This window comes from Lithobates pipiens, unplaced genomic scaffold, assembly GCF_037356315.1.
Source record: "Lithobates pipiens isolate NorthernLeopardFrog02 unplaced genomic scaffold, aLitPip1_a1.2 Scaffold_28, whole genome shotgun sequence".
Classification (NCBI taxonomy): domain Eukaryota; kingdom Metazoa; phylum Chordata; class Amphibia; order Anura; family Ranidae; genus Lithobates; species Lithobates pipiens.
In genome coordinates this window covers 7,517,263-7,543,144 of record NW_027507789.1, presented here as the reverse complement: position 1 = coordinate 7,543,144, position 25,882 = coordinate 7,517,263, and the positions used below count along the sequence as shown (strand labels likewise).

The 25,882-nt window shown below is 45.1% G+C and overlaps 1 protein-coding gene across 1 annotated transcript in view; it reads right to left on the bottom strand.

Annotated features, from left to right (window-relative positions):
- QTGAL (queuosine-tRNA galactosyltransferase) overlaps positions 1–25,882 on the bottom strand; it is a 349,168-nt gene that overhangs the window by 33,934 nt on the left and 289,352 nt on the right. Inside the window, exons 9-10 of the mRNA XM_077458633.1 lie at positions 18,230–18,354; positions 151–286 (exon numbers count right to left, since the gene is read on the bottom strand). Of these exons, the coding sequence (XP_077314759.1) occupies positions 151–286; positions 18,230–18,354 (261 nt within the window). The remainder of the gene's footprint in view (positions 1–150; positions 287–18,229; positions 18,355–25,882) is intronic.

Here is a 25,882-nt window from a genome sequence, read left to right as displayed (position 1 = left end):
GTCTGTGGGAACCCCCCCCCCCCCCATCTCTGCTTATCACCATCAGGGACCCCCATTAAACTGGCTAGGAAAACTGTCCCGGTTGCTATCTTTTGTTCATGAGTAGCGGTTTAGTCCTCATCTGCCCATCACATCACACACTGCGCCAACCTTCTCTCGGTTTTTCGGTGTCAGACTCCGGTACAGCTTCCTCCCTTGCTTTCCCGCGTTCCAGATCGTGAATGAAGGCCAGTGCTGGAGGACTCTCTCTTCCAGGAACTTCACCCGATTGTTCCAGATTGTATCCCTAAAAAAAAAGAGAAGATGGGAAGCCATGACATATCTAATGGAGGCAGTGCTGTGGTTCTGTGTGTGGCGGTGCTGCGGTGCTGTGTGCAGCGGTGCTGTGTGCGGCGGTGCTGCGGTGCTGCGTGCGGCGGTGCTGGGCTGTTGAATGGGATACATTTGTAACAAAAGGAGGACGTATGGGGTTTCCTGATGCTGAAGAGATGACACTTTAATATGATCAGAATGAACTCTTGTTTTAAAGGGCTTTTTTTGTTTGTTTTGTAGTCATGTGAAAATTAAATATTGCAAATGAATATGCGGTCTTCTATCCAACCAGCAGATGGAGCTCTAGTCTCCTTTTCATATCTTTAGCCTGTTTACTTTTCAGCTGTGTTGAAATATGCCCATTATTTTTTTCTTCTTTTTTTTCCCTTCTCCCTTATCATCCTCCTCCTGTTTATCTACCTTATTCCTAAACTTTTCAAACCATTTATTTTTTTTAAACTATAATCAGACTAGTTACTGTAAATTATACGGGACTAGCCTTATGCAGGCCATACATGGTCAAATTTCGAACTAATTTTCTTTTCAAAATCAGAAAGTTTTTGGGGTTTTTTTTCTGATCTGATGGTGCCACCATTGATTTCCGAAAATCGGCCGACCAAGCCTTCAATTTCACCTCGTGTTTCTACAGAAAAGAATTTTCATGGCCAGGAATCTTTTTTTTTCTCCGTAAATTTTCTTTTCTTCTTCCATTTCTTGCACAATTCTCCCATCATTGATTAGAAAATCGTTAGTTTTTCAAAAAATGTCCGATTCCTCAAATTTGATTTCCACATGAAAATCGGCTGTTACTAATGGTGTGAAATTCGTACGAAAATTCTAAGATACGATTTTCGAAATTCGAACCGTGTATGGCTGTCATTAAAGTGATTGTAAACCCTCTCTCATTTTATTGTTTTTTTCTTAAATAACAAACATATCATACTTACCTCCACTGTGCAGGTGTTCTATCGGGTTGAGGTCAGGACTCTGTGCATTCCAGTCAAGTTCCTCTACCACAAACTCGCTCATCCATGTCTTTATGTTGAGAACAGTTTGGGGATGGCCCCTTCCAGTGCACAAATCAAGGTCCACAAAGACATGGATGAGTGAGTTTGGGGTTGGAGGAACTTGACTGGTCTGCACAGAGTCCTGACCTCAAGCCCATTGAGCACCTTTTGGATGAATTAGAGTGGAGACTGCGAGTCAGGCCTTCTCGTCCAACATCAGTGCCTGACCTCACAAATGTGCTTCTGGAAGAATGGTCAAACATTCCCATAGACACCCTCCTAAACCTTGTGGACGGCCTTCCCAGAAGAGGTGAAGCTGTTATAGCTGCAAAGGGCCAACTCAATATTGAACCCTACGGACTAAGACTGGGGATGCCATTAAAGTTCATGTGCGTGTAAGGGCAGGCGTCCCAATACTTTTTGGGAATATAGTGCATGTGCAAAATGCAATAAACAAAGTCCCATGAAATTATCATGACAGTGCAAAAGTCCTTCATAAATGTCTTCAGCCTTCCAACCATTCCCTTGATTATATCCCAGAAATACAGACAAGACGACGCGTTTCAGGGGCTGTGAAGTCCGTCTTTATCAGGGCTGGGGGATAAACAGACATGGCTGAACGCATGGAGAAAAACCGGAAAGGAAAAGTTGCGTTTTTCAAAACGTCAACAAGGCCGTGTGCGACATTTGCTGCGTGCGACATTTTCCCCCCTTCCAATTTTTTTTTCACCCCAGGGCAATGTCATGGTATTAAAAAAAATTAGGGTGATTCACACGAAATACTTCAAGTTCTAACAAAACTTCTTTGTAAAGAAAAAAAAAAAAAAAAAAAGTCCATAAAATTACGAGAGCAAGAGGAGTGCGATGAGCTGCATAGCCGCAGAGTACAGATACAGAGCAGCGTGTCAGTGTGCAGGGGAATTAGCATACTACCAAGAGTTCCCATTCACTCATTGTGAAATTGTATTTTACAACTGATCTCATTCCCCCGGGGTGAATCTTTCTGCTGAGTCAATGGCTGTGAACACGCACCTCTCCCTGCGGGATCCGGAGACACCTGACTCCAGACAGCCCCCTCCGACAGGTTCATCCCTCAGCTTGTACTCACAGAAGAATCTTCTTCTGCCCAAAAAAAATTCTATTTGACATCGTGATGAAAGATTCACCCCACATGGAAGGTCCGAACCCACCCCCCCCCCCACCCACCCCAAATCCACCACAATCTAAAGTAGACACTGCAATGTGCTTTGTTATGAATGGAAATTTGGACGATGGGATTGGGAAGTATCCGAACTTCTGAATCACAAGAGTAACGGATTTCAGAAACAAAACGAAACAAAATAGCCCAATGAAATATCAAATACGAAAAAAAATTCAAAATTGAACTTGAAAAAGTAAAAAATGTATTTCAATTCAAAATGGAAACATATTGTAATAAATACATATTCCTATTCTCCAAATATAATCCATCCACATCCAATACTTAATGACCCGGAAATCTACTTTTCATTAAATTGTTTGTAGTTTTCTACCTCCATGTAATGTCCTCCGAGAACTCCTGAACCTCTTCCTTTCCCCCTCACTTCCCTGAGGAATGAGCAGGGCACATTAGTTGTGATCATGTACACTGCTCTATGCACACTACATATCCCATAGCCACTAGTCCATAGTCACTGGTCACTAGCCCATAGACACTGGTCCCTAGTTATTAGTCACTGGTCACTAGCCCATAGACACCGGTCACTAGCCCATAGACACGGGTCCCTAGTCACTGGTCACTAGTTATTAGTCACTAGCCCATAGACACCGGTCACTAGTCACTAGCCCATAGACACCGGTCACTAGTCACTAGCCCATAGACACCGGTCACTAGTCACTAGCCCATAGACACCGGTCACTAGTCACTAGCCCATAGACACCGGTCACTAGTCACTAGCCCATAGACACCGGTCACTAGTCACTAGCCCATAGACACCGGTCACTAGTCCATAGTCACTGGTTGCTAGTCTATAGACACTAGTCACTGGTTCATAGTCACTAGTCCAAAGTAACTGGTCAGTGGTCCATAGTCACTAGTCAATAGACACTAGTCTGTAGTCCATAGTCACTGGTTACTAGTCCATAGATACTGGTCAGTAGTCCATAGCCACTAGTCCATAGTCACTGGTTACTAGTTCATAGATACTGGTCAGTAGTCCATAGTCACTAGTCCATAGTCACTGGTTACTAGTCCATAGATACTGGTCAGTAGTCCATAGTCACTGGCCACTAGTCCATGGTCACTGGTCACTAGTCCATGGTCACTGGTCACTAGTCCATGGTCACTGGTCACTAGTCCATGGTCACTGGTCACTAGTCCATGGTCACTGGTCACTAGTCCGTAGTCACTGGTCACTAGTCCATAGTCACTAGTGACTGTCTATGGTCACTAGTCCACAGTCACTGGTCAGTAGTCCATAGATACTGGTCACTAATCCATGGACACTGGTTGCTAGTCCATAGGTACTGGTCACTAGTATTTAGTCACTGGCCAGTAGTCCATAGTCACTAGTCTGTAGTCCATAGTCACTAGTCCATAGACACTAGTCACTAGTCCATAGACACTAGTCACTAGTCCATAGACACTAGTCCATAGACACTAGTCACTAGTCCATAGACACTAGTCACTAGTCCATAGACACTAGTCACTAGACATCGTTTACTAGTCCATAGTCACTGTCTATAGTCACTAGTCCACAGTCAATGGTCAGTAGTCCATAGATACTGGTCACTAGTCCATAGATACTGGTCACTAGTCCATAGATACTGGTCACTAGTCCATAGATACTGGTCACTAGTTAATAGTCACTGGTCCATAGACACTGGTTATGAGTCCATAGTCACTGGTCACTAGTCCATAGTCTATCTCGGGAGTGAACAAGAGAAGGTACAATCCTACATTCAGTGGGACCATGGAAAACGAACACAGCCACCCTCCAACAGGAAGCCGGATCACAGCAGCACAAAAAATGGATTTGGAGGAGACAGAGCAACAGAATGTTTTATTTGAATAGGAACATGTACTGGAGTAAATTTTTAGTGTCTCCCCAATTGTAATATAACCCCGGACTTTAATGTCAGTCCACAGTAATACACCGGAGGTCAGCTGATCTCTACCGGTTCTGCGTTTATTTCAGGGCAAAAAATCCAGACTATAAGGAGTCAAATAATAAATGTATTCTCATATTCAAAGTGATAAATACAATATGTATCCCTATAATATGTAATATTTATGACCTGGATACATAAGGAACATAAAAGTATGCCGATATCGCCACTCATAAGAGGGGCAATCCTGACGTTCGTTATTGAAAGGGATGAGATTTGATGGGGGTGAGTCTTCTCTCCCGGGATAATGTAACTTGTCATTTATCGTACATATAGAACTAAAGAACATGTTTATTTCCAGGCAGCTTTTTGATGTTGGCTGCCGTGAAGAGTACACAGAAGATCCTGGTTTTACCCTGCATGTGCACAGCTGGATTTTACCCAGAATCCTCCCGTGCCAGGAACTGTTGCTGCCACGTCCCCTGAGGCTGGTACCTGACATTAGAGCGCGGGGTAAGAAGGAAAAGCCGGTTCCCAGAGTCACAGCCAGGACAGGTGCAGCCTGAGCAGTAGGAACTTGCCGTCTACACTCCAACAAGCCGAGCCGAGCGAACAAGCCTCGCAGCGCTTGTCATAACACTGTGAGAATAGTCTCTCTGTCTGGATCCCGGAGTACCTTTCAGATCAAACCGAGAGCTGCAAATGTCACAGTGGTGATCTCTCACCTGCGGTAGCAGGAAACAACTACCAGCAGGGACCTCTGCCAAACCCAACAGGAACAATGTGCCCTACTGTATGAATAGGAAACCCATGAAATGGAGAATGAGAACGCTGAGAACTCAGAGAATTTCAGAGGAAGTATAAAAGCCAAAAATAATCCCCAAAATCCAAATATTAGAGACTTTCCTGAATGTTTCACTGGAAAAATGGTCATCCCCACTAGTGTGGTGACAACACAGAGGACATAAAAATTAGTCACCAACTACACAATTCCACCAGATAACATGATCTGATTAAATGGTTTCCTTTCCCCATGTTTCTTTCTTTTAGCCTTCCTCACCATGACCTGTCTTATTATGCTTTACGTTTAGTCCCCAAGAACTCCTCCACACAAGCCCAAGAACTCCTCCACACAAGCCCAAGAACTCCTCCACACAAGCCCAAGAACTCCTCCACACAAGCCCAAGAACTCCTCCACACAAGCCAAGGAAATCCTCCACACAAGCCCAAGAACTCCTCCACACAAGCCAAGGAAATCCTCCACACAAGCCCAAGAACTCTTCCACAGAAGACCAAGAACTCTTCCACAGAAGACCAAGAACTCTTCCACAGAAGACCAAGAACTCTTCCACAGAAGACCAAGAACTCTTCCACAGAAGACCAAGAACTCTTCCACAGAAGACCAAGAACTCCTCCGCAGAAGACCAAGAACTTCTCCACACAAGCCCAAGAACTTCTCCACACAAGCCCAAGAACTTCTCCACACAAGCCCAAGAACTCCTCCACACAAGCCCAAGAGCTCCTCCACACAAGCCCAAGAGCTCCTCCACACAAGCCCAAGAGCTCCTCCACACAAGCCCAAGAGCTCCTCCACACAAGCCCAGGAACTCCTCCACACAAGCCCAGGAACTCCTCCACACAAGCCCAGGAACGCCTCCACAGAAGCCATGGTTTACACACATTGTGTTGACGATAGACAAAAAGCCAGAAACAGCTGTAAGCAATTTGTAATAAATGACTCAAAAATATTAGGCCACTCAAAGACAAGAACTCCTCCACAGAAGCCCAAGAATTCTTTCACAGAAGCCAAGGAACTACTCCGCAGAATCCCAAGAACACCTCCACTCAAGCCCAAGAACTCTCTCTTCCACAGAAGCCCAAGAACTCTTCCACAGAAGCCCAGGAACTCCTCCACACAAGTACAGGAACTCCTCCACACAAGCCCAGGAACTCCTCCATACAAGTACAGGAACTCCTCCACACAAGTACAGGAACTCCTCCACACAAGCCCAGGAACTCCTCCACACAAGCCCAGGAACTCCTCCACACAAGCCCAGGAACTCCTCCACACAAGTACAGGAACTCCTCCACACAAGTACAGGAACTCCTCCACACAAGTACAGGGACTCCTCCACACAAGTACAGGAACTCCTCCACACAAGCCCAGGAACTCCTCCACACAAGCCATGGTTTACACACACTGTGTTGATGATAGACAAAAAGCCAGAAACAGCTGTAAGCAATTTGTAATAAATGACTCAAAAATATTAGGCCCCATTTACATGTGCAAACTGGGCCAATTGAGATTAGCTATGGGAGGTCTAGCAGGGTTTGCTGTGAGAGGGAAACCCCCATTGAAAGCAATAGGAGGTTGACATCCCCCATACCTATTTACAGCCAATCAAATGTAAATTGCTTATGCAGTGATGACCTGCAGATGATTGGCCCTGGACGCAGATAGACCGTGTGCAAGAGTGATTACCAGTGACTGGCCGAAAACAGCTGCAGGAGCAGTCAGCCTCCCATTGCTTCCAATGGGGCTTCCTGCTCACAGCTAATCATAAACCATCCAATTCGCAAGTGTCTATGGGGCCTTAGGCTGCCCTATAAACTAGTAGTTCTGTATAAACATCTTGCCCAGGGGAAAAGGGAATACTTTGAATGGCTCCACCCAATATCCTAAATTGATAAATAATCCCCTTATTTGTAGGATTTGTGAAGGAAGAGAGACAAGCGGGTCCTCACGGTTTTAAGAGGTTGTCTACTGCAGTGGTTGTCAACCTATGAGCTCAAGTGGGCCTTGAATGTGGTCCCTAACATCACCAAAGGGCCACACATAATGGTCAATATATGTAATGCTGGAAAGGACTGTCAGAGACTGCAGACCTAATAGAGGAAATGAGGGTCAGAGAGTGGAGAGGATACATTGTTAGGTGGGGACATCTTGCAGAGGACAATATGAAACTAAGAATATGTTACACGAGCATACCTGAGATCAATGATATTACCCCGAGCAATGTTCCCACTACACACTGCTGAGGGGCCAGGGGGCCAACTATACCAGAGTGCTGCATGGCTGGGCACCAGGGTTCTACTGGGCTTTCATAAACCACAAATACATGGTAAGTTAACTGGATTCTACCCGCTAGCTCTAGTCACCTATACCAACCAACCTGTACCTTTCACCAACATTTCTGCTACATCTTCTTCTACTTATTATTATTATAACTAAAAACAAACGGCAAAATTCAGAGTTGAGATATATACGTGAACTGCCCCACCTCCCATGAGGCTTGTAACTTTGTAAAGTCATAGTGTGACCCAGCAAATCAAGATGGGTGCCCACACTTTTCTCCACCACAGTTAAGTAAGACAACAATTTCCCGGCCAATCCCACCTTTCTGATTGGCAAACAAAGGTCCACCACCACTGCCGACTCTTCCTTCTGTTCTCTCTATGCAGGTTCCTGGTGATAAACTGACAGCACTGTTCCATGCATTACGGCCTAATTGTCTCACAGAGCCAGTCCTCCCTTTCCCATTTCAAGGTCGGCTTTGCTGTATATAAAATCCATTTTGTTACAAAATGCTAAAATTACAACATTAATCCCGTTCTAATGTGAACACCAATTAAAGTTATCTAATTATATTTTTTTATATTTGGAAAAAAAAAATCAATTTTGTTCATTTCTATAAAAAAAAAAAAAAAACAGAAATAAAGTGTGTTTTTATATCCGCGCAGATAGACAAATCACCCAACTGGCCTTTATTATGTCTGGTCACGAACTGTAATATAACACCAGGTATTTGGATTTTTTTTCTGTCTGGTTGTGTCTGACTCTTCATGACCTCATGGACTTTAACAAACTAGATCCCCGTCTGTCAACAGCTGCTTTTCTGGGCTGGGACAAAACCATAGTCCATGATTACCAATGTTAGAAAACATACTGAGTGGATTGATGGGTGATCATGGGTCCTTCTAATATCAAAGGCAACGATAATATTTTATTGAGGTTTGCTTGCATTTTTTTTTAGCAAAAACGCACCAGAGTGAAAGCAAGCTCCATGCACGCTATCATTTTTTTTTTGTTTTTAATAAAAAAATTTAAAAAATGCTGGAAAAAGGGCTGGTCGTTTTTTTTTTTTTTTTGTAGTAGCGTTTTAGTAGCAATTAGAAGCGTTTAAGAGCACTTTGGAGTGTTGGCATCTTATTAGCGTTTTTGCAGTTCCTTTAGGCTGCTTTCACACTGGGGCGGTATTCAGGCGTTACAGCGCTAAAAATAGCGCCTGTGTAACGCCTGAAAAAAACCGGCCCCTTTAACTCCAGTGTGAAAGCCGGAGGGCTTTCACACTGGAGCGATGCGCTGGCAGGACGGTGAAAAAAGTCCTGCTAGCCGCATCTTTGCAGCGGTGAAGGAGCGGTGTATTCACCGCTCCTAAACCGCTCCTACCCATTGAAATCAATGGGACACCGCGGCAATACCGCCGGCAAAGCGCCGCTTTGCGGGCGGGTTTAACCCCTTTTCGGCCGCTAGCGGGGGTTAAAACCACCCCGCTAGCGCCGGCACACCGCCGCTAAAACGACGGTAAAGCGCCGCTAAAAATAGCGGCACTTTACCGCCGACGCCGCTCCCGCTGCAGTGTGAAAGCAGCCTTAGGCTTCATGCACACTGTACACACACTGGATAAAAAAAAAAAAAAAAAAAAAACGCTGGTAATAGCTTTTGTAGTATTGTTTTACAAGCGTTTAAGGAGCATTAGCGTTTTAGCAGTAAAAGGAAAAAAAAAAAAGCTCAAAAAACGCTATTAGTAAAAATGCCCCAAGAAACTCTACAAAAAAAACTTTTTTTTCCATCTCCTAGACCAGCGATTCTCAACTCCTGCCCGCAAGGACTAGGGGATGAGCTCAGGCCTCAGGCGTGTTCGCATGTGCAGAGCCCGCCAGGAAGTCGTCGCAGAGCTGCGCTAATCACAGGCAATGAGACATTGCCCGATCTCTGCAGCCGCAACATCGGGGCAATGTCTCACTGCCTGTGATTAGCGCAGCGCTGTGCCAACTTCCTGGCGGGCTCTGCACGTGTTCCATGCAGATAAACCTGAGCTCATCCCTACTCAGGACTCACTTAACAGGCCAGATTTTAAGTATTACCTTTGGGGGGAAGATGCAGACTAGAATACTGCAATCACTGAGCAGCAACGGATATCACCTGTGATTGTCTTTCAGTTATCTTGGCCTGTTGCTGGGTCCTGAGGACAGGAGTCGAGAACCACGGTCGTAGACGCTGAAGCACAAAAAACGGTAATAGCCAAAAGTAGAGTTCTTGGGCACATAGGATAACACTATTTAGCTTCTAGGAGCAGATAAAAAATAAAAAACGCTAAAGGTACATGGAGCCTAATGCTTACCCAAGGCTTTATCCATAGTTAAAGAAAAACCTCAAAGTCCTTTGCATAAAGTTACATCAAGTCGGTAAACAATTCTCCTTCGAATTTCTGTAGACCACTTTTGTTGACCACGTCTGCACCCTCAGCCCCGGTCTGGTGGTTTTGATGGACCAGAACATACAACCTTCACCTGATTTGACTTCTTCGGCTCTCGGCTTCCTTCTCCGCTTTTTTTTTTTTTTTTTTAATTAAACACTTTCCCAGAGGCCGCTAGAAGTTGCTTAACTGGTCCACTCGGATCAAAGGCGGGAAAATAAAAATTAGCATTTTGTTGCTAATCACAGAAGAAAATTGCCAACTTTTTATGCTCTCCTTTGGATGGAATGATTTTCGAAGAGCTGTGGTGAAATCCCAAAGAGGGGGACGGTGAGAGAAAAAAAAAGTATTGGGTGAAGACGAACTGTATCAAAGACAATGAAATGACATTTTTGGAAGCATGTAGCGTAGTTGATTTTCGCATCTTTGTAGATCCCGATCGTCGTTAGCCGACTGATTTCTTGAACTGTAGTCCCAAAAAAATTGGAAAACTCCCCCCCCAAAAAAAGTCTCCCGGTAATAGAGAGGTAGCAGGTAGGTAGCATCATTCTGATGCAGTCCATCAACGTTTTCGGAATCCAATGTTTCAACAATGGAGCTGTGATCCGAAATGTTTATATATTGTAGAAATTTCGCAACTCCTGGAAATGTGACAAACAAACAACCAATAGACATACACAAACAATCGTGGGAGACGGGTGACGAGCTCAGCCGCGATGCCTTCTGGTTAAATACGAAACATAAGCCGCGTTATCTGAATGTATTATCTGAACATTAAAACTGGATTTTTGTCGAGGGGAAAGATCTCCAGATACGGCAGAACTACAACTTCTAACAGGCTCCGTCGTGGTTTGTTAGGACTTGTGGTTCCACCATAGCCGGGGTGGTGCCACGGAGGGCTGTAGGCTGGTGTTGGTTGTGGCACTGATAGGGTTAAGGACAGAACTGTTTTTTTTTTTTTCGCAGAGTCATGTGGTGTGGTACGCAGATCTCCAGCATGTGAAATGGCCCCCAGCACAATTCTCGCTCACTTTAAAAAAGATTCGTCAATAAGCGGCATCTCTGTTGACATCTAAGATTATGTCTTGACATGCTCATGGTTGCATAAAGAGCCATCTACAGCAGGATTTCCATAAACTCATTTAAAGAGTAACTCCGCTTTTGTTGAGGGGGGGAAAAAAAAACGCTCCCCTCTGGATGATCAGTGGGGAAAATAATTATTTGATCGCCTGCAGATTTTCTAAGACTGCCCACTTAATAAAGAGTCTATCATTTTTAGCATAGGTGTATTTTATATGATAGAATCAGAATATCAACCAAAAATCCAGAAAAAAACACAGGATACAAATGTTATAAATTGGGTTGCAGTTCAGTGAGTAAAATAAGTATTTGATCCCCAAGCAAAAAATGACTTAGTAGTTGGTGGAGAAACCCTTGTTGGCAAACAGAGGTCAAATGTTTCTTGTAGTTGGTGACCAGGTTTGCACACATCTCAGGAGGGATCTTGGTCCGCTCTTCTTTACAGATCTTCTCTAAATCCTTAAGGTTTCTTGGTGGTCGCTTGGCCGAAATTTCAGCTCCGTTCATAAATTTTCTATAGGATTAAGGTCTGGAGACTGGCTAGGCCGCTACACGACCCTAATGTGCTTCTTCTTGAGCAACTCCTTTGTTGCCTTGGCAGTATGTTTTGGGTCACTGTCATGATGGAAGACCAATTTTCTGTGTTCTGGCTGAGGGAAGAAGGTTCTCAGCCAAGATTTTACAATACTTGTCCATTGGCCCCTCAATTCGGCAAAGCCAGCCTTTAGCAAACAGCCCCAAAGCATAATATTTCTACCTCTATGCTTGACCGTAGGGATGGTGTTCCTAGGGTCATAGTCAGCATTTTTCTTCTTCCAAACACCACGAGTCGAGTTAAAAAGGAAGTAAACCCTGATGAGTTTACTTCCTCCTTCATTCCCTGCAAAGGCAAAGCATAATGGACTACTATGCATCGCATCGCATCACATCGCATAGTAGCCCATTATGTGTCACGTACCTGACACAGGAGCCAGCGAAGTCACCGCTGTCCCCTGTAGTCCACCGCATCCATCTTTTCGGTGGGTCTCGCAGCTCTGCCGCTGTCATTCGGCGAAGCCGTGATGATGTCACTCCCGCGCATGCGCACAGGAGCCGAGACGCGTGGCATTGCGCGGCATCTTCGTTATTGAGGATGCCACGCTCAGTGCGCCTGCGTGCCACTGTCTACGGCGCATGCACCGTAGACAGCGGTGCCCGTCTTCGGGCAAATATCTCCTAAACCGTATAGGTTTGGGAGATATTTCTTGGACCTACAGGTAAGCCTTAGTCAAAGTGGTTTGTAAGGGTTTACAACCACTTTAAGAGCTAAATTTTGTTCTCAGCACTTTCTCCTAATCCTTCTCTGAATCATTTAGATGTTCATTGGCAAACTTCAGATGGGCCTGCACATGTGCGTTCTTGAGGAGGGGGACCTTGCAGGCGCTGCAGGATATCAATCCATGGCGGTGTTACCAATGGTTTGTTTGGTGACTGTGGTCCCAACTGACTTGAGATCATTCACAAGCTCCTCTCGTGTAGTTCTGGGCTGATCCCCCACTTTTGTCATGATCATCCTCACCCCATGAGGTGAAATCTTGCATGGAGCTCCACACCGAGGGTGATGGATGGTTCGTTTGTAATACTTGCATTTGCGAAAATTGCTCCAACAGTTGTCTCCTTCTCACCAAGCTTCTTGCTTATGGTTTTGTAGCCCATTCCAGCCTTGTGCAGGTCTACAGTCTTGTCCCTGATGTCCTTTGACAGCTCTTTGGTCTTGCCCATAATGGTGACAAAAACGGTATAATTAGCGGTAATCTGCACGGGTTTACGAAAAGGTGGCTCTTGCCAAACCAACCTATTAAACTTCTACGAGGAAGTGAGCTGCCATCTGGCCTAAAGTTGGCCGGTGGATGTGGTGTATTTGGATTGTTCTAAAGCATTGGATACAGTCCCCCACAAACACTTAATCTACAAGCTAAGGTCTGCAGGAATGGACCATAAGGTTTGTTCTTGGATAGAAAACTAGCTACAGGGGTGTGTCCAAAGGGTTGTGATAAATAATGTATACTCGTTAATGTAATGGCCTAGAGTAGTTAGTGGGGATCCCTAAGGCTCTGTCCTGGGACCAATTCTGTTTGATTTATTTATAAATGATATAGAGCAGGGGTCTCCAAACTACGGCCCTCCAGTTGTTCAGGAACTACAATTCCCATCATGCCCAGTCATGTCTGTGAATGTCAGAGTTTTGCAATTCCTCATGGGACGTGTAGTTCCGCAACAGATGGAGAGCCGTAGTTTGAAGATTCCTGATATAGAGGGTGGGATAAATAGCTTGAGCTCAGTGTTTGCCGATGACACAAAAATATGCAGGGCAATAACAACACAGCAGGATATAGAAAATTTACAAGAGGACCTGAATAAATTAATGGAGCGGGCTACTACATAGAAAATGAAGTTTAACATTGAAAAATTTAACGTAATGCAGTTGGGGGGGGGGGGGGGGGATATAAAAGCAAGTAACTCACTAGGGGGAGGACCCCTATGGGCTTCCAAGATGGAGAAGGATCTGGGGGTCCTGGTAGAAGACAAACATGCAGTGTCAAGCTATGGCTACCAAAGCCAGTAGAATATTAGCATGCATAAAAAAGGAAATTTTGGGCATCACCTGCAGACTTGTGGGAAAATCAGTCAATCAATTTTCCACAATTCTTTGCAAAATTAAGATTTTGTTTTTCACAAAGTGTCATATTACCAGGTTATTTCTCTCACATGGTATATGCATACTTGCAATTACACTCCAAAACATCGTCCCGAGTACGGCGATACCCCATGTGTGAGACTTTTACACAGCCTGGCCACATACAGAGGCCCAACATTAAGGGAGCACCTTCACACATCTAATTTCCTGACTACCTATCACACTTTTGAAGGCCCTGGAGCACCAGGACAATGAAAACGCCCACAAAATGACCCCAGTTTGTAAAGAAAATGAAAACTAATTTTTTTACACATTTTTACGGCACAGACAGGCACGGATGAGGATACGCTGATAGGTGGCACTGATGAGCACCCACTGATGGCCTCTGATGTGTATTATTGAGCACTGATAAGCACTAACAGGACACTGTAGTGGCACTGATAAGAACTCGCTGACATGTACTGTAGTGGCACTGATAATCACTGTAGTGGTAATGTAGGGCACTGATGAGCACTTTAGTGGCACTGTAGGGCACTGGTGATCACTGTAGTGGCACTGATGAGCACTGTAGTGGCAGCATAGGGGCACTGATGGGCACTGTAGTGGGAAAGATTGCACCGTAGGGCACTGTACTGCCACTGATGAGCACTGTAGGGCACTGATGGCACTATAGTGGCACAGATTGCACTGTAGGGCACTAATGGGCACCATAGAGGCACTGATGGGCACTGTAGTGGCACAGATTGCACTGTAGGGCACTGTACTGCCACTGATGAGCACCGTAGTGGCACCATAGAGGCACTCATGGGCACTGTAGTGGCACAGATTGCACTGTAGGGCACTGTAGTGCCACTGATGAGCACTGTAGTGGCACCATAGAGGCACTGATGGGCACTGTAGTGGCACAGATTGCACTGTACTGCCACTGATGAGCACTGTAGGGCACTGGTGGCACTGTAGTGACACAGATTGCATTGTAGGGCACTAATGAGCCCTGTAGTGACATTGATGGCACTGATGGGCACTGTAGTGGCACTGATGTCTATCGTAGGGCACACTGAATCAAGCCAACTTTTACTGCTGCAAAGTGTTTCTCTCCTCTCCTCACACGCTGTATTGATGTAAGGAGAGGAGAGAACAACCAGGCATGATGCTGGACTTTCCTTCCTTGCAGTGGGAGGAGCCACTGGCTCCCACTACTGTCAATCACAGCCAGTCAGCCAATGAGAAGAGAGGGTCGGGGCAAAGCCGTAGCTCCGTGTGTGATTGGACATGCAGGAGAGCAGCTCGGGAGCGGGAATGCCTGGGTGCCCCTATAACAAGCTGCTTGGTCTGGGAGCACTCAGCCGGGGGGGGGGGGGGGGGGGTGGAGGGCCAGGAGCACCGGCGGGGTACACAGAGCAGGTAAGTGTTTTGTTTTTTGTTTTTTAAATAATAATAATAATTGCCTTCAATATCACTTTATTTTTCCTGGAGTTCAGCTTTAAGACCGGGGCCCCTCAGTTCCCCGGGGACGGAGGTTTCTGGCGAGGCACGAGGCGAGCGCGGGACGTACGATTGTCCGTATACAGGCCAGAAAGCGCCTTTTCTTGGAGCGTAGAAGGGGGAACGGCTACACCCCTGAAAATAATAAGGATGCAGCTTAGGAAAACATTGCTGCGCTCGGCTCGCACTCCTCCAACAGGATGTTGTACTTGGCACGGGGCGCCTGTCTCATGTAAAGCCGAGGCGGATGGAGCTCGCCGAGAAGACGAGGCACGGGGGGCCCGTTCCAGAGGGGTCGGACGCGGGACGTGTAAAGTGTGCCGTACGCCTGTGACTGCAATTGTGTGAAAGCTGACAGTTATCCGCCGCGTGAGAGCGAGCTACTGTCCGACCCCCCGCCTGAGGAAACGTCCGCGAGGCACCAGAAATAAGGACTTCTACAAGTCCATCAACAGCGCATTCATACCCAAAAACAAACATTTATTAGATTGCAGCTTACAAATGTTTCGATGTGGTGGCTGCATTAGGTTTTCATTTTTGGGCTTTCTTTCCTTTATTTTCACCGGATGATCTGGCTGCAAAGTCTGTTGTTTTCCAATAGAACAAGCTGCCCTGCACATGTACTGTATAGTGTCCATATACACTCACCGGCCACTTTATTAGGTACACCTGTTGAATTGCAAATTGCTAATCAACCAATCACACGGCAGCAACTCAATGCATTTAGGCATCTAGACGTGGTGAAGACGACTTGCTGAAGTTCAAACCGAGCATCAGAATGGGGGAAGAAAGGGGATTGAAGTGACTTTGAACGTGGCGTGGTTGTTGGTGCCAGACGGGCCGGTCTGAGTGTTTCTGGGATTTTCACGCACAACCATCTCTCTGGGTTTACAGAGAGTGGTGGGAAAAAGAGAAAATATCCAGTGAGCGGCAGTTGTGTGGAGGAAAATCCTTGTTGATGTCAGAGGTCAGAGGAGAACGGGCAGACTGGTTCGAGAAGATAGAAAGGCGACAGTAATTCAAATAACCTCTCGTTACACCCAAGGTATTCAAAATATACCTCTGTGAACGCACAACACATCCAACCTTGAAGCAGATGAGCTACAGCAGCAGAAGACCACGCCGGGTGCCACTCCTGTCAGCTAAGAACAGGAAACTGAGGCTACAATTGGCACAGGATCACCAAAATTGGACAATAGAAGACTGGAAACGTTGCCTGGTCTGATGAGTCTGGATTTCAGCTGCGACATTCAGATGGTGGGGTCAGAATTTGGATCCATCCTGCCTTGCATCACCGGTTCAGGCTGGTGGTGGGGGTGTAATGGTGTGGGGGATGGGGTATCACCGGTTCAGGCTGGTGGTGGGGGGTGTAATGGTGTGGGGGATGGGGTATCACCGGTTCAGGCTGGTGGTGGGGGGTGTAATGGTGTGGGGGATGGGGTATCACCGGTTCAGGCTGGTGGTGGGGGTGTAATGGTGTGGGGGATGGGGAATCACCAGTTCAGGCTGGTGGTGGGAGTGTAATGGTGTGGGGGATGGGGTATCACCGGTTCAGGCTGGTGGTGGGGGTGTAATGGTGTGGGGGATGGGGTATCACCGGTTCAGGCTGGTGGTGGGGGTGTAATGGTGTGGGGGATGGGATATCACCAGTTCAGGCTGGTGGTGGGGTGTAATGGTGTGGAGGATGGGATATCACCAGTTCAGGCTGGTGGTGGGGGGTGTAATGGTGTGGGGGATGGGGTATCACCGGTTCAGGCTGGTGGTGGGGGGGTAATGGTGTGGGGGATGGGATATCACCAGTTCAGGCTGGTGGTGGGGTGTAATGGTGTGGAGGATGGGATATCACCAGTTCAGGCTGGTGGTGGGGGTGTAATGGTGTGGGGGATGGGGAATCACCAGTTCAGGCTGGTGGTGGGGGTGTAATGGTGTGGGGGATGGGGTATCACCGGTTCAGGCTGGTGGTGGGGGTGTAATGGTGTGGAGGATGGGATATCACCGGTTCAGGCTGGTGGTGGGGGTGTAATGGTGTGGGGGATGGGGTATCACCGGTTCAGGCTGGTGGTGGGGGTGTAATGGTGTGGGGGATGGGGTATCACTGGTTCAGGCTGGTGGTGGGGGGTGTAATGGTGTGGGGGATGGGGTATCACCGGTTCAGGCTGGTGGTGGGGGTGTAATGGGGGGGGGGGGAGATTTTCTTGGCACACTTTGGGCCCCTTAGTACCAATTGAGCATTGTTTAATCACCACGACCTACCCGAGTATTGTTGGTGACCATGTCCATCCCATTATGACTACAGTGTCCCCATCTTCTGATGGCTCCTCCCAGCAGGATAATGCCCCATGTCACAAAGCTCCAATCATCTCACCACTGGACAATGAGGTCCCTGTCCTCCATTGGCCTCCACACTCACCACATCTCATCCAATAGAGCACCTTTGGGATGTGGTGGAACGGGAGATCTGCATAATGGATGTGCAGCCGACAAATTTGCAGCGACTGTGTGATGTTATCAGGTCACTATGGAGCAAAATCTCTGAGGAACGTCTCCAGCACCTTGTTGTATCTCTGCCACCAAGAATGACGGCGAAAGGGGGTCCAACCTGCCAGTAGCAAGGTGGACCTAATAAAGGGGGTCCAACCCGCTACTAGCAAGGTGGACCTAATAAAGGGGGTCCAACCCGCTACAAGCAAGGTGGACCTAATAAAGGGGGTCCAACCCGCTACAAGCAAGGTGGACCTAATAAAGGGGGTCCAACCTGCTACTAGCAAGGTGGACCTAATAACGGCACATACACAGTAACAATAGGAGGAACGTCGTATGACAATTGCACCAGAATAGCGCCACGTTTGGTGAACGTGTTTTGATGCAATTTTAGCACGATTATGAATTGCATCAATTCTGCCCGGGATTTCAAGTTGCCAAATAAGAACAAGACCTGAAGTAAAAGTTTTTATGCCAAAAGCTGAATTTACAGTAACCTTTGCCTTCATGGGTTTCATCATATGCCCGGTCTATATTGTGATTTTTTTAAGATGTGTACAGATGAGATACCTCCCCCGATACCCCCAGATCACACATAACAAAGCAGAAGCAGCACTCACTCTGACACGGCGTGCGTGGCGGCATGTTCGTGGTATCGATACTGCAGGAGGCATTCATCCACACGGTGCGCTCCCCCACCTTTCCTGAGGTGATCGTAAAAAAACAGTAAATCTTCTGGAGTCCCCTGAGAAAAAGACATTTATAAGTCACATTTCAGGAATACACAAGAGAGGCATCTTAAAAAATATAAACAGGTCTCATTATCCTCATAAATTTTATAGCTTCTCATGATGAGCGTCTATGGATGAGACAGAACAACGATCGAAAACGAGCCACAACATAAGAGTAGCAACCATCGCCTGGAGCTCTTCAGGAAATAAAGTCAGAAAAGCTCAGAGGCCAGAATGCCTCATCTCAACCATGAGTGAGACCTTTACCACCCAAGAGAAGAAAAAGACCAAGGTGGGCCTCTTCACCCCCTGTGATCAGCATGACCCCAAGTCACTTGTCATTCTTCCCACTGATCACCAATGTAAGGAACATTCTTCCCACTGATCACCAATGTAAGGAACATTCTTCCCACTGATCACCAATGTAAGGAACATTCTTCCCACTGATCACCAATGTAAGGAACATTCTTCTCACTGATCACCAATGTAAGGATCATTCTTCCCACTGATCACCAATGTAAGGATCATTCTTCTCACTGATCACCAATGTAAGGAACATTCTTCCCACTGATCACCAATGTAAGGATCATTCTTCCCACTGATCACCAATGTAAGGATCATTCTTCCCACTGATCACCAATGTAAGAATCATTCTTCTCACTGATCACCAATGTAAGGATCATTCTTCTCACTGATCACCAATGTAAGGAACATTCTTCCCACTGATCACCAATGTAAGGATCATTCTTCTCACTGATCACCAATGTAAGGATCATTCTTCTCACTGATCACCAATGTAAGGAACATTCTTCTCACTGATCACCAATGTAAGGAACATTCTTCCCACTGATCACCAATGTAAGGATCATTCTTCCCACTGATCACCAATGTAAGGAACATTCTTCTCACTGATCACCAATGTAAGGAACATTCTTCTCACTGATCACCAATGTAAGGAACATTCTTCCCACTGATCACCAATGTAAGGAACATTCTTCCCACTGATCACCAATGTAAGGAACATTCTTCTCACTGATCACCAATGTAAGGAACATTCTTCTCACTGATCACCAATGTAAGGAACATTCTTCCCACTGATCACCAATGTAAGGAACATTCTTCTCACTGATCACCAATGTAAGGATCATTCTTCCCACTGATCACCAATGTAAGGAACATTCTTCTCACTGATCACCAATGTAAGGAACATTCTTCTCACTGATCACCAATGTAAGGATCATTCTTCCCACTGATCACCAATGTAAGGAACATTCTTCTCACTGATCACCAATGTAAGGATCATTCTTCCCACTGATCACCAATGTAAGGAACATTCTTCTCACTGATCACCAATGTAAGGATCATTCTTCCCACTGATCACCAATGTAAGGAACATTCTTCTCACTGATCACCAATGTAAGGAACATTCTTCTCACTGATCACCAATGTAAGGAACATTCTTCCCACTGATCACCAATGTAAGGAACATTCTTCCCACTGATCACCAATGTAAGGAACATTCTTCTCACTGATCACCAATGTAAGGAACATTCTTCTCACTGATCACCAATGTAAGGAACATTCTTCCCACTGATCACCAATGTAAGGAACATTCTTCTCACTGATCACCAATGTAAGGATCATTCTTCCCACTGATCACCAATGTAAGGAACATTCTTCTCACTGATCACCAATGTAAGGAACATTCTTCTCACTGATCACCAATGTAAGGATCATTCTTCCCACTGATCACCAATGTAAGGAACATTCTTCTCACTGATCACCAATGTAAGGATCATTCTTCCCACTGATCACCAATGTAAGGATCATTCTTCCCACTGATCACCAATGTAAGGATCATTCTTCCCACTGATCACCAATGTAAGAATCATTCTTCTCACTGATCACCAATGTAAGGATCATTCTTCTCACTGATCACCAATGTAAGGAACATTCTTCCCACTGATCACCAATGTAAGGATCATTCTTCTCACTGATCACCAATGTAAGGATCATTCTTCTCACTGATCACCAATGTAAGGAACATTCTTCTCACTGATCACCAATGTAAGGAACATTCTTCCCACTGATCACCAATGTAAGGATCATTCTTCCCACTGATCACCAATGTAAGGAACATTCTTCTCACTGATCACCAATGTAAGGAACATTCTTCCCACTGATCACCAATGTAAGGAACATTCTTCCCACTGATCACCAATGTAAGGAACATTCTTCCCACTGATCACCAATGTAAGGAACATTCTTCTCACTGATCACCAATGTAAGGAACATTCTTCCCACTGATCACCAATGTAAGGAACATTCTTCTCACTGATCACCAATGTAAGGATCATTCTTCCCACTGATCACCAATGTAAGGAACATTCTTCTCACTGATCACCAATGTAAGGAACATTCTTCTCACTGATCACCAATGTAAGGATCATTCTTCCCACTGATCACCAATGTAAGGAACATTCTTCTCACTGATCACCAATGTAAGGATCATTCTTCCCACTGATCACCAATGTAAGGAACATTCTTCTCACTGATCACCAATGTAAGGATCATTCTTCTCACTGATCACCAATGTAAGGGACATTCTTCTCACTGATCACCAATGTAAGGAACATTCTTCTCACTGATCACCAATGTAAGGAACATTCTTCTCACTGATCACCAATGTAAGGGACATTCTTCTCACTGATCACCAATGTAAGGAACATTCTTCTCACTGATCACCAATGTAAGCAACATTCTTCACACTGATCACCAATGTAAGGAACATTCTTCTCACTGATCACCAATGTAAGGAACATTCTTCTCACTGATCACCAATGTAAGGAACATTCTTCTCACTGATCACCAATGTAAGGAACATTCTTCTCACTGATCACCAATGTAAGGGACATTCTTCTCACTGATCACCAATGTAAGGAACATTCTTCCCACTGATCACCAATGTAAGGAACATTCTTCTCACTGATCACCAATGTAAGGAACATTCTTCTCACTGATCACCAATGTAAGGGACATTCTTCTCACTGATCACCAATGTAAGGAACATTCTTCCCACTGATCACCAATGTAAGGGACATTCTTCTCACTGATCACCAATGTAAGGAACATTCTTCTCACTGATCACCAATGTAAGGAACATTCTTCCCACTGATCACCAATGTAAGGAACATTCTTCCCACTGATCACCAATGTAAGGAACATTCTTCTCACTGATCACCAATGTAAGGAACATTCTTCCCACTGATCACCAATGTAAGGAACATTCTTCTCACTGATCACCAATGTAAGGAACATTCTTCCCACTGATCACCAATGTAAGGAACATTCTTCTCACTGATCACCAATGTAAGGAACATTCTTCTCACTGATCACCAATGTAAGGAACATTCTTCTCACTGATCACCAATGTAAGGAACATTCTTCTCACTGATCACCAATGTAAGGAACATTCTTCCCACTGATCACCAATGTAAGGAACATTCTTCTCACTGATCACCAATGTAAGGAACATTCTTCCCACTGATCACCAATGTAAGGAACATTCTTCTCACTGATCACCAATGTAAGGAACATTCTTCCCACTGATCACCAATGTAAGGAACATTCTTCTCACTGATCACCAATGTAAGGAACATTCTTCCCACTGATCACCAATGTAAGGAACATTCTTCTCACTGATCACCAATGTAAGGAACATTCTTCTCACTGATCACCAATGTAAGGAACATTCTTATAACTGATCACCAATGTAAGGAACATTCTTCTCACTGATCACCAATGTAAGGAACATTCTTCTCACTGATCACCAATGTAAGGAACATTCTTCTCACTGATCACCAATGTAAGGAACATTCTTCCCACTGATCACCAATGTAAGGAACATTCTTCTCACTGATCACCAATGTAAGGAACATTCTTCTCACTGATCACCAATGTAAGGAACATTCTTATCACTGATCACCAATGTAAGGAACATTCTTCTCACTGATCACCAATGTAAGGAACATTCTTCTCACTGATCACCAATGTAAGGAACATTCTTCTCACTGATCACCAATGTAAGGAACATTCTTCCCACTGATTACCAATGTAAGGAACATTCTTCCCACTGATCACCAATGTAAGGAACATTCTTCTCACTGATCACCAATGTAAGGAACATTCTTCCCACTGATCACCAATGTAAGGAACATTCTTCCCACTGATCACCAATGTAAGGAACATTCTTCTCACTGATCACCAATGTAAGGAACATTCTTCCCACTGATCACCAATGTAAGGAACATTCTTCCCACTGATCACCAATGTAAGGATCATTCTTTCCACTGATCACCAATGTAAGGAACATTCTTCTCACTGATCACCAATGTAAGGGACATTCTTCTCACTGATCACCAATGTAAGGAACATTCTTCCCACTGATCACCAATGTAAGGAACATTCTTTCCACTGATCACCAATGTAAGGAACATTCTTCTCACTGATCACCAATGTAAGGGACATTCTTCTCACTGATCACCAATGTAAGGAACATTCTTCTCATTGATCACCAATGTAAGGAACATTCTTCTCACTGATCACCAATGTAAGGAACATTCTTCTCACTGATCACCAATGTAAGGAGCATTCTTCTCACTGATCACCAATGTAAGGAACATTCTTCTCACTGATCACCAATGTAAGGAACATTCTTCCCACTGATGACCAATGTAAGGAACATTCTTTCCACTGATCACCAATGTATGGAACATTCTTCTCACTGATCACCAATGTAAGGGACATTCTTCTCACTGATCACCAATGTAAGGAACATTCTTCTCACTGATCACCAATGTAAGGAACATTCTTCTCACTGATCACCAATGTAAGGAACATTCTTCTCACTGATCACCAATGTAAGGAACATTCTTCTCACTGATCACCAAAGTAAGGGACATTCTTCTCACTGATCACCAATGTAAGGAACATTCTTCTCACTGATCACCAATGTAAGGGACATTCTTCTCACTGATCACCAATGTAAGGAACATTCTTCTCACTGATCACCAATGTAAGGAACATTCTTCTCACTGATCACCAATGTAAGGAACATTCTTCTCACTGATCACCAATGTAAGGAACATTCTTCTCACTGATCACCAAAGTAAGGGACATTCTTCTCACTGATCACCAATGTAAGGAACATTCTTCCCACTGATCACCAATGTAAGGAACATTCTTCTCACTGATCACCAATGTAAGGAACATTCTTCTCACTGATCACCAATGTAAGGAACATTCTTCTCACCGATCACCAATGTAAGGAATATTCTTCTCACTGATCACCAAAGTAAGGGACATTCTTCTCACTGATCACCAATGTAAGGAACATTCTTCCCACTGATCACCAATGTAAGGAACATTCTTCTCACTGATCACCAATGTAAGGAACATTCTTCTCACTGATCACCAATGTAAGGAACATTCTTCTCACCGATCACCAATGTAAGGAACATTCTTCTCACTGATCACCAAAGTAAGGGACATTCTTCTCACTGATCACCAATGTAAGGAACATTCTTCTCACTGATCACCAATGTAAGGAACATTCTTCTCACTGATCACCAATGTAAGGAACATTCTTCTCACTGATCACCAATGTAAGGAACATTCTTCTCACTGACCACCAATGTAAGGAACATTCTTCTCTCTGACCACCAATGTAAGGAACATTCTTCCCACTGATCACCAATGTAAGGAACATTCTTCTCACTGATCACCAATGTAAGGAACATTCTTCTCACTGATCACCAATATAAGGAACATTCTTCTCACTGATCACCAATGAACTGGTTATAGTAGGGGGTCCCCAAGATTAAAACATTATTTGTAAGGGGTCTTCTATGGTAAAAAGGTTTAGAAAGGCTGTTTTCTATATGACACAACGCAGATACAACAGAAACAGGCTCAGACTAGGGAATAAAAAAATCAACAAGTTGTGTGAATGGCTGTTTCGTAGGACTACAAGTCCCAGCCTGCTCTGCCAGCCGGATGAAAGGATATAACATGTTCCTGATGTAACGGACTGATTGAACTCTTGTCACAGGGAATACATTATCCCGTAACGTCTGATACATATTAAGGTTTCTTTCTCCTGGTTTTCCCACCGTCGTAGCAGGAAACTGAAGCCCACCACTGGCAATGTATAAGGATGGGAGAACGTGTGTGGGTGGGTTGGGAACACCGGTATCCAGCCCCCCTAGTGTGGGAATCTCCTCTGTCAGTTTGGAAACCGTTTATATAAACCTGAACTTGATATTTCTTTTCCCCTCCCCACTTTAATACAACCTTAATTACATTGTCGCTCTGGTGCCAAAAACAGAAGATACACCCACTGCTTCCCAGGGGAAGACGACCACATCAGTAGCTGGCCGAGATGTGCGCTACACCGGCCCCCATTCCCACTTTCTTCTCACGGGAGGGGAGGCATGTAGTGACCGTGATAGAGCAAACCAAGAAACACAACAAGCGAAAACAAACCAAAAGTCGAATATTGCTGGACTATGCCAGGTTTTATCAGAAGATGCCCTACATTGTCAAAAGTATTGGGACGCCTGCCTTCACACGCACATGAACTTTATTGCCATCCCAGTCTTAGTCCGTAGGGTTCAATATTGAGTTGGCTCCGCCCTTTGCAGCTATAACAGCTTCACCTCTTCTGGGAAGGCCGTGCACAAGGTTTAGGAGGGTGTCTATGGGAATGTTTGACCATTCTTCCAGAAGAGCATTTGTGAGGTCGGGCACTGATGTTGGAAGGCCTGGCTCGCAGTCTCCGCTCTAATTCATGCCAAAGGTGTTCAATCGGGTTGAGGTCTGTGTAGGCCAGTCAAGTTCCTCCACCCCAAATTTGCTCATACATGTCTATATGGACCTTGCTTTGTTCACTGGTCCAAACTATTTGGTGGAGGGGGGATTATGGTGTGGGGGTTGTTTTTCAGGAATTAGGATTGGCTCTTTATTTCCAGTGAAGGGAACTCTTAAGGCGTCGGCATATAAAGGCATTTTGGACAATTTCATGATCCCAACTTTGTGGGAACGGTTTGGGGACGGCCCCTTCCTGTTCCAATATGACTGCGCACCAGTGCACAAATCAAGGTCCATAAAGACATGGATGAGTGATTTCAGGGTGGAGGAACTTGACTGACCTGCACAGAGCCCTGACCTTAACCCCATAGAACACCTTTTAGGTGAACTATAGTGGAGACTGTGAGCCAGGCCTTCTCATTCAACATCAGTGCCTAACTTCACAAATGTGCTTCTGTTAGAACGGTCAAACATTCCCATAGACACACTCCTAAACCTTGTGGACGGCCTTCCCAGAAGAGTTGAAGCTGTTATAGCTGCAAAGGGCGGAGCCAACTCAATATTGAACCCTACGGACTAAGACTGGGGATGTCATTAAAGTTCATGTGTGTGTAAAGGCAGGTGTCCCAATACTTTTGACAATAGTGTACAGACCCGAGTAGAGTTAAGGACTGT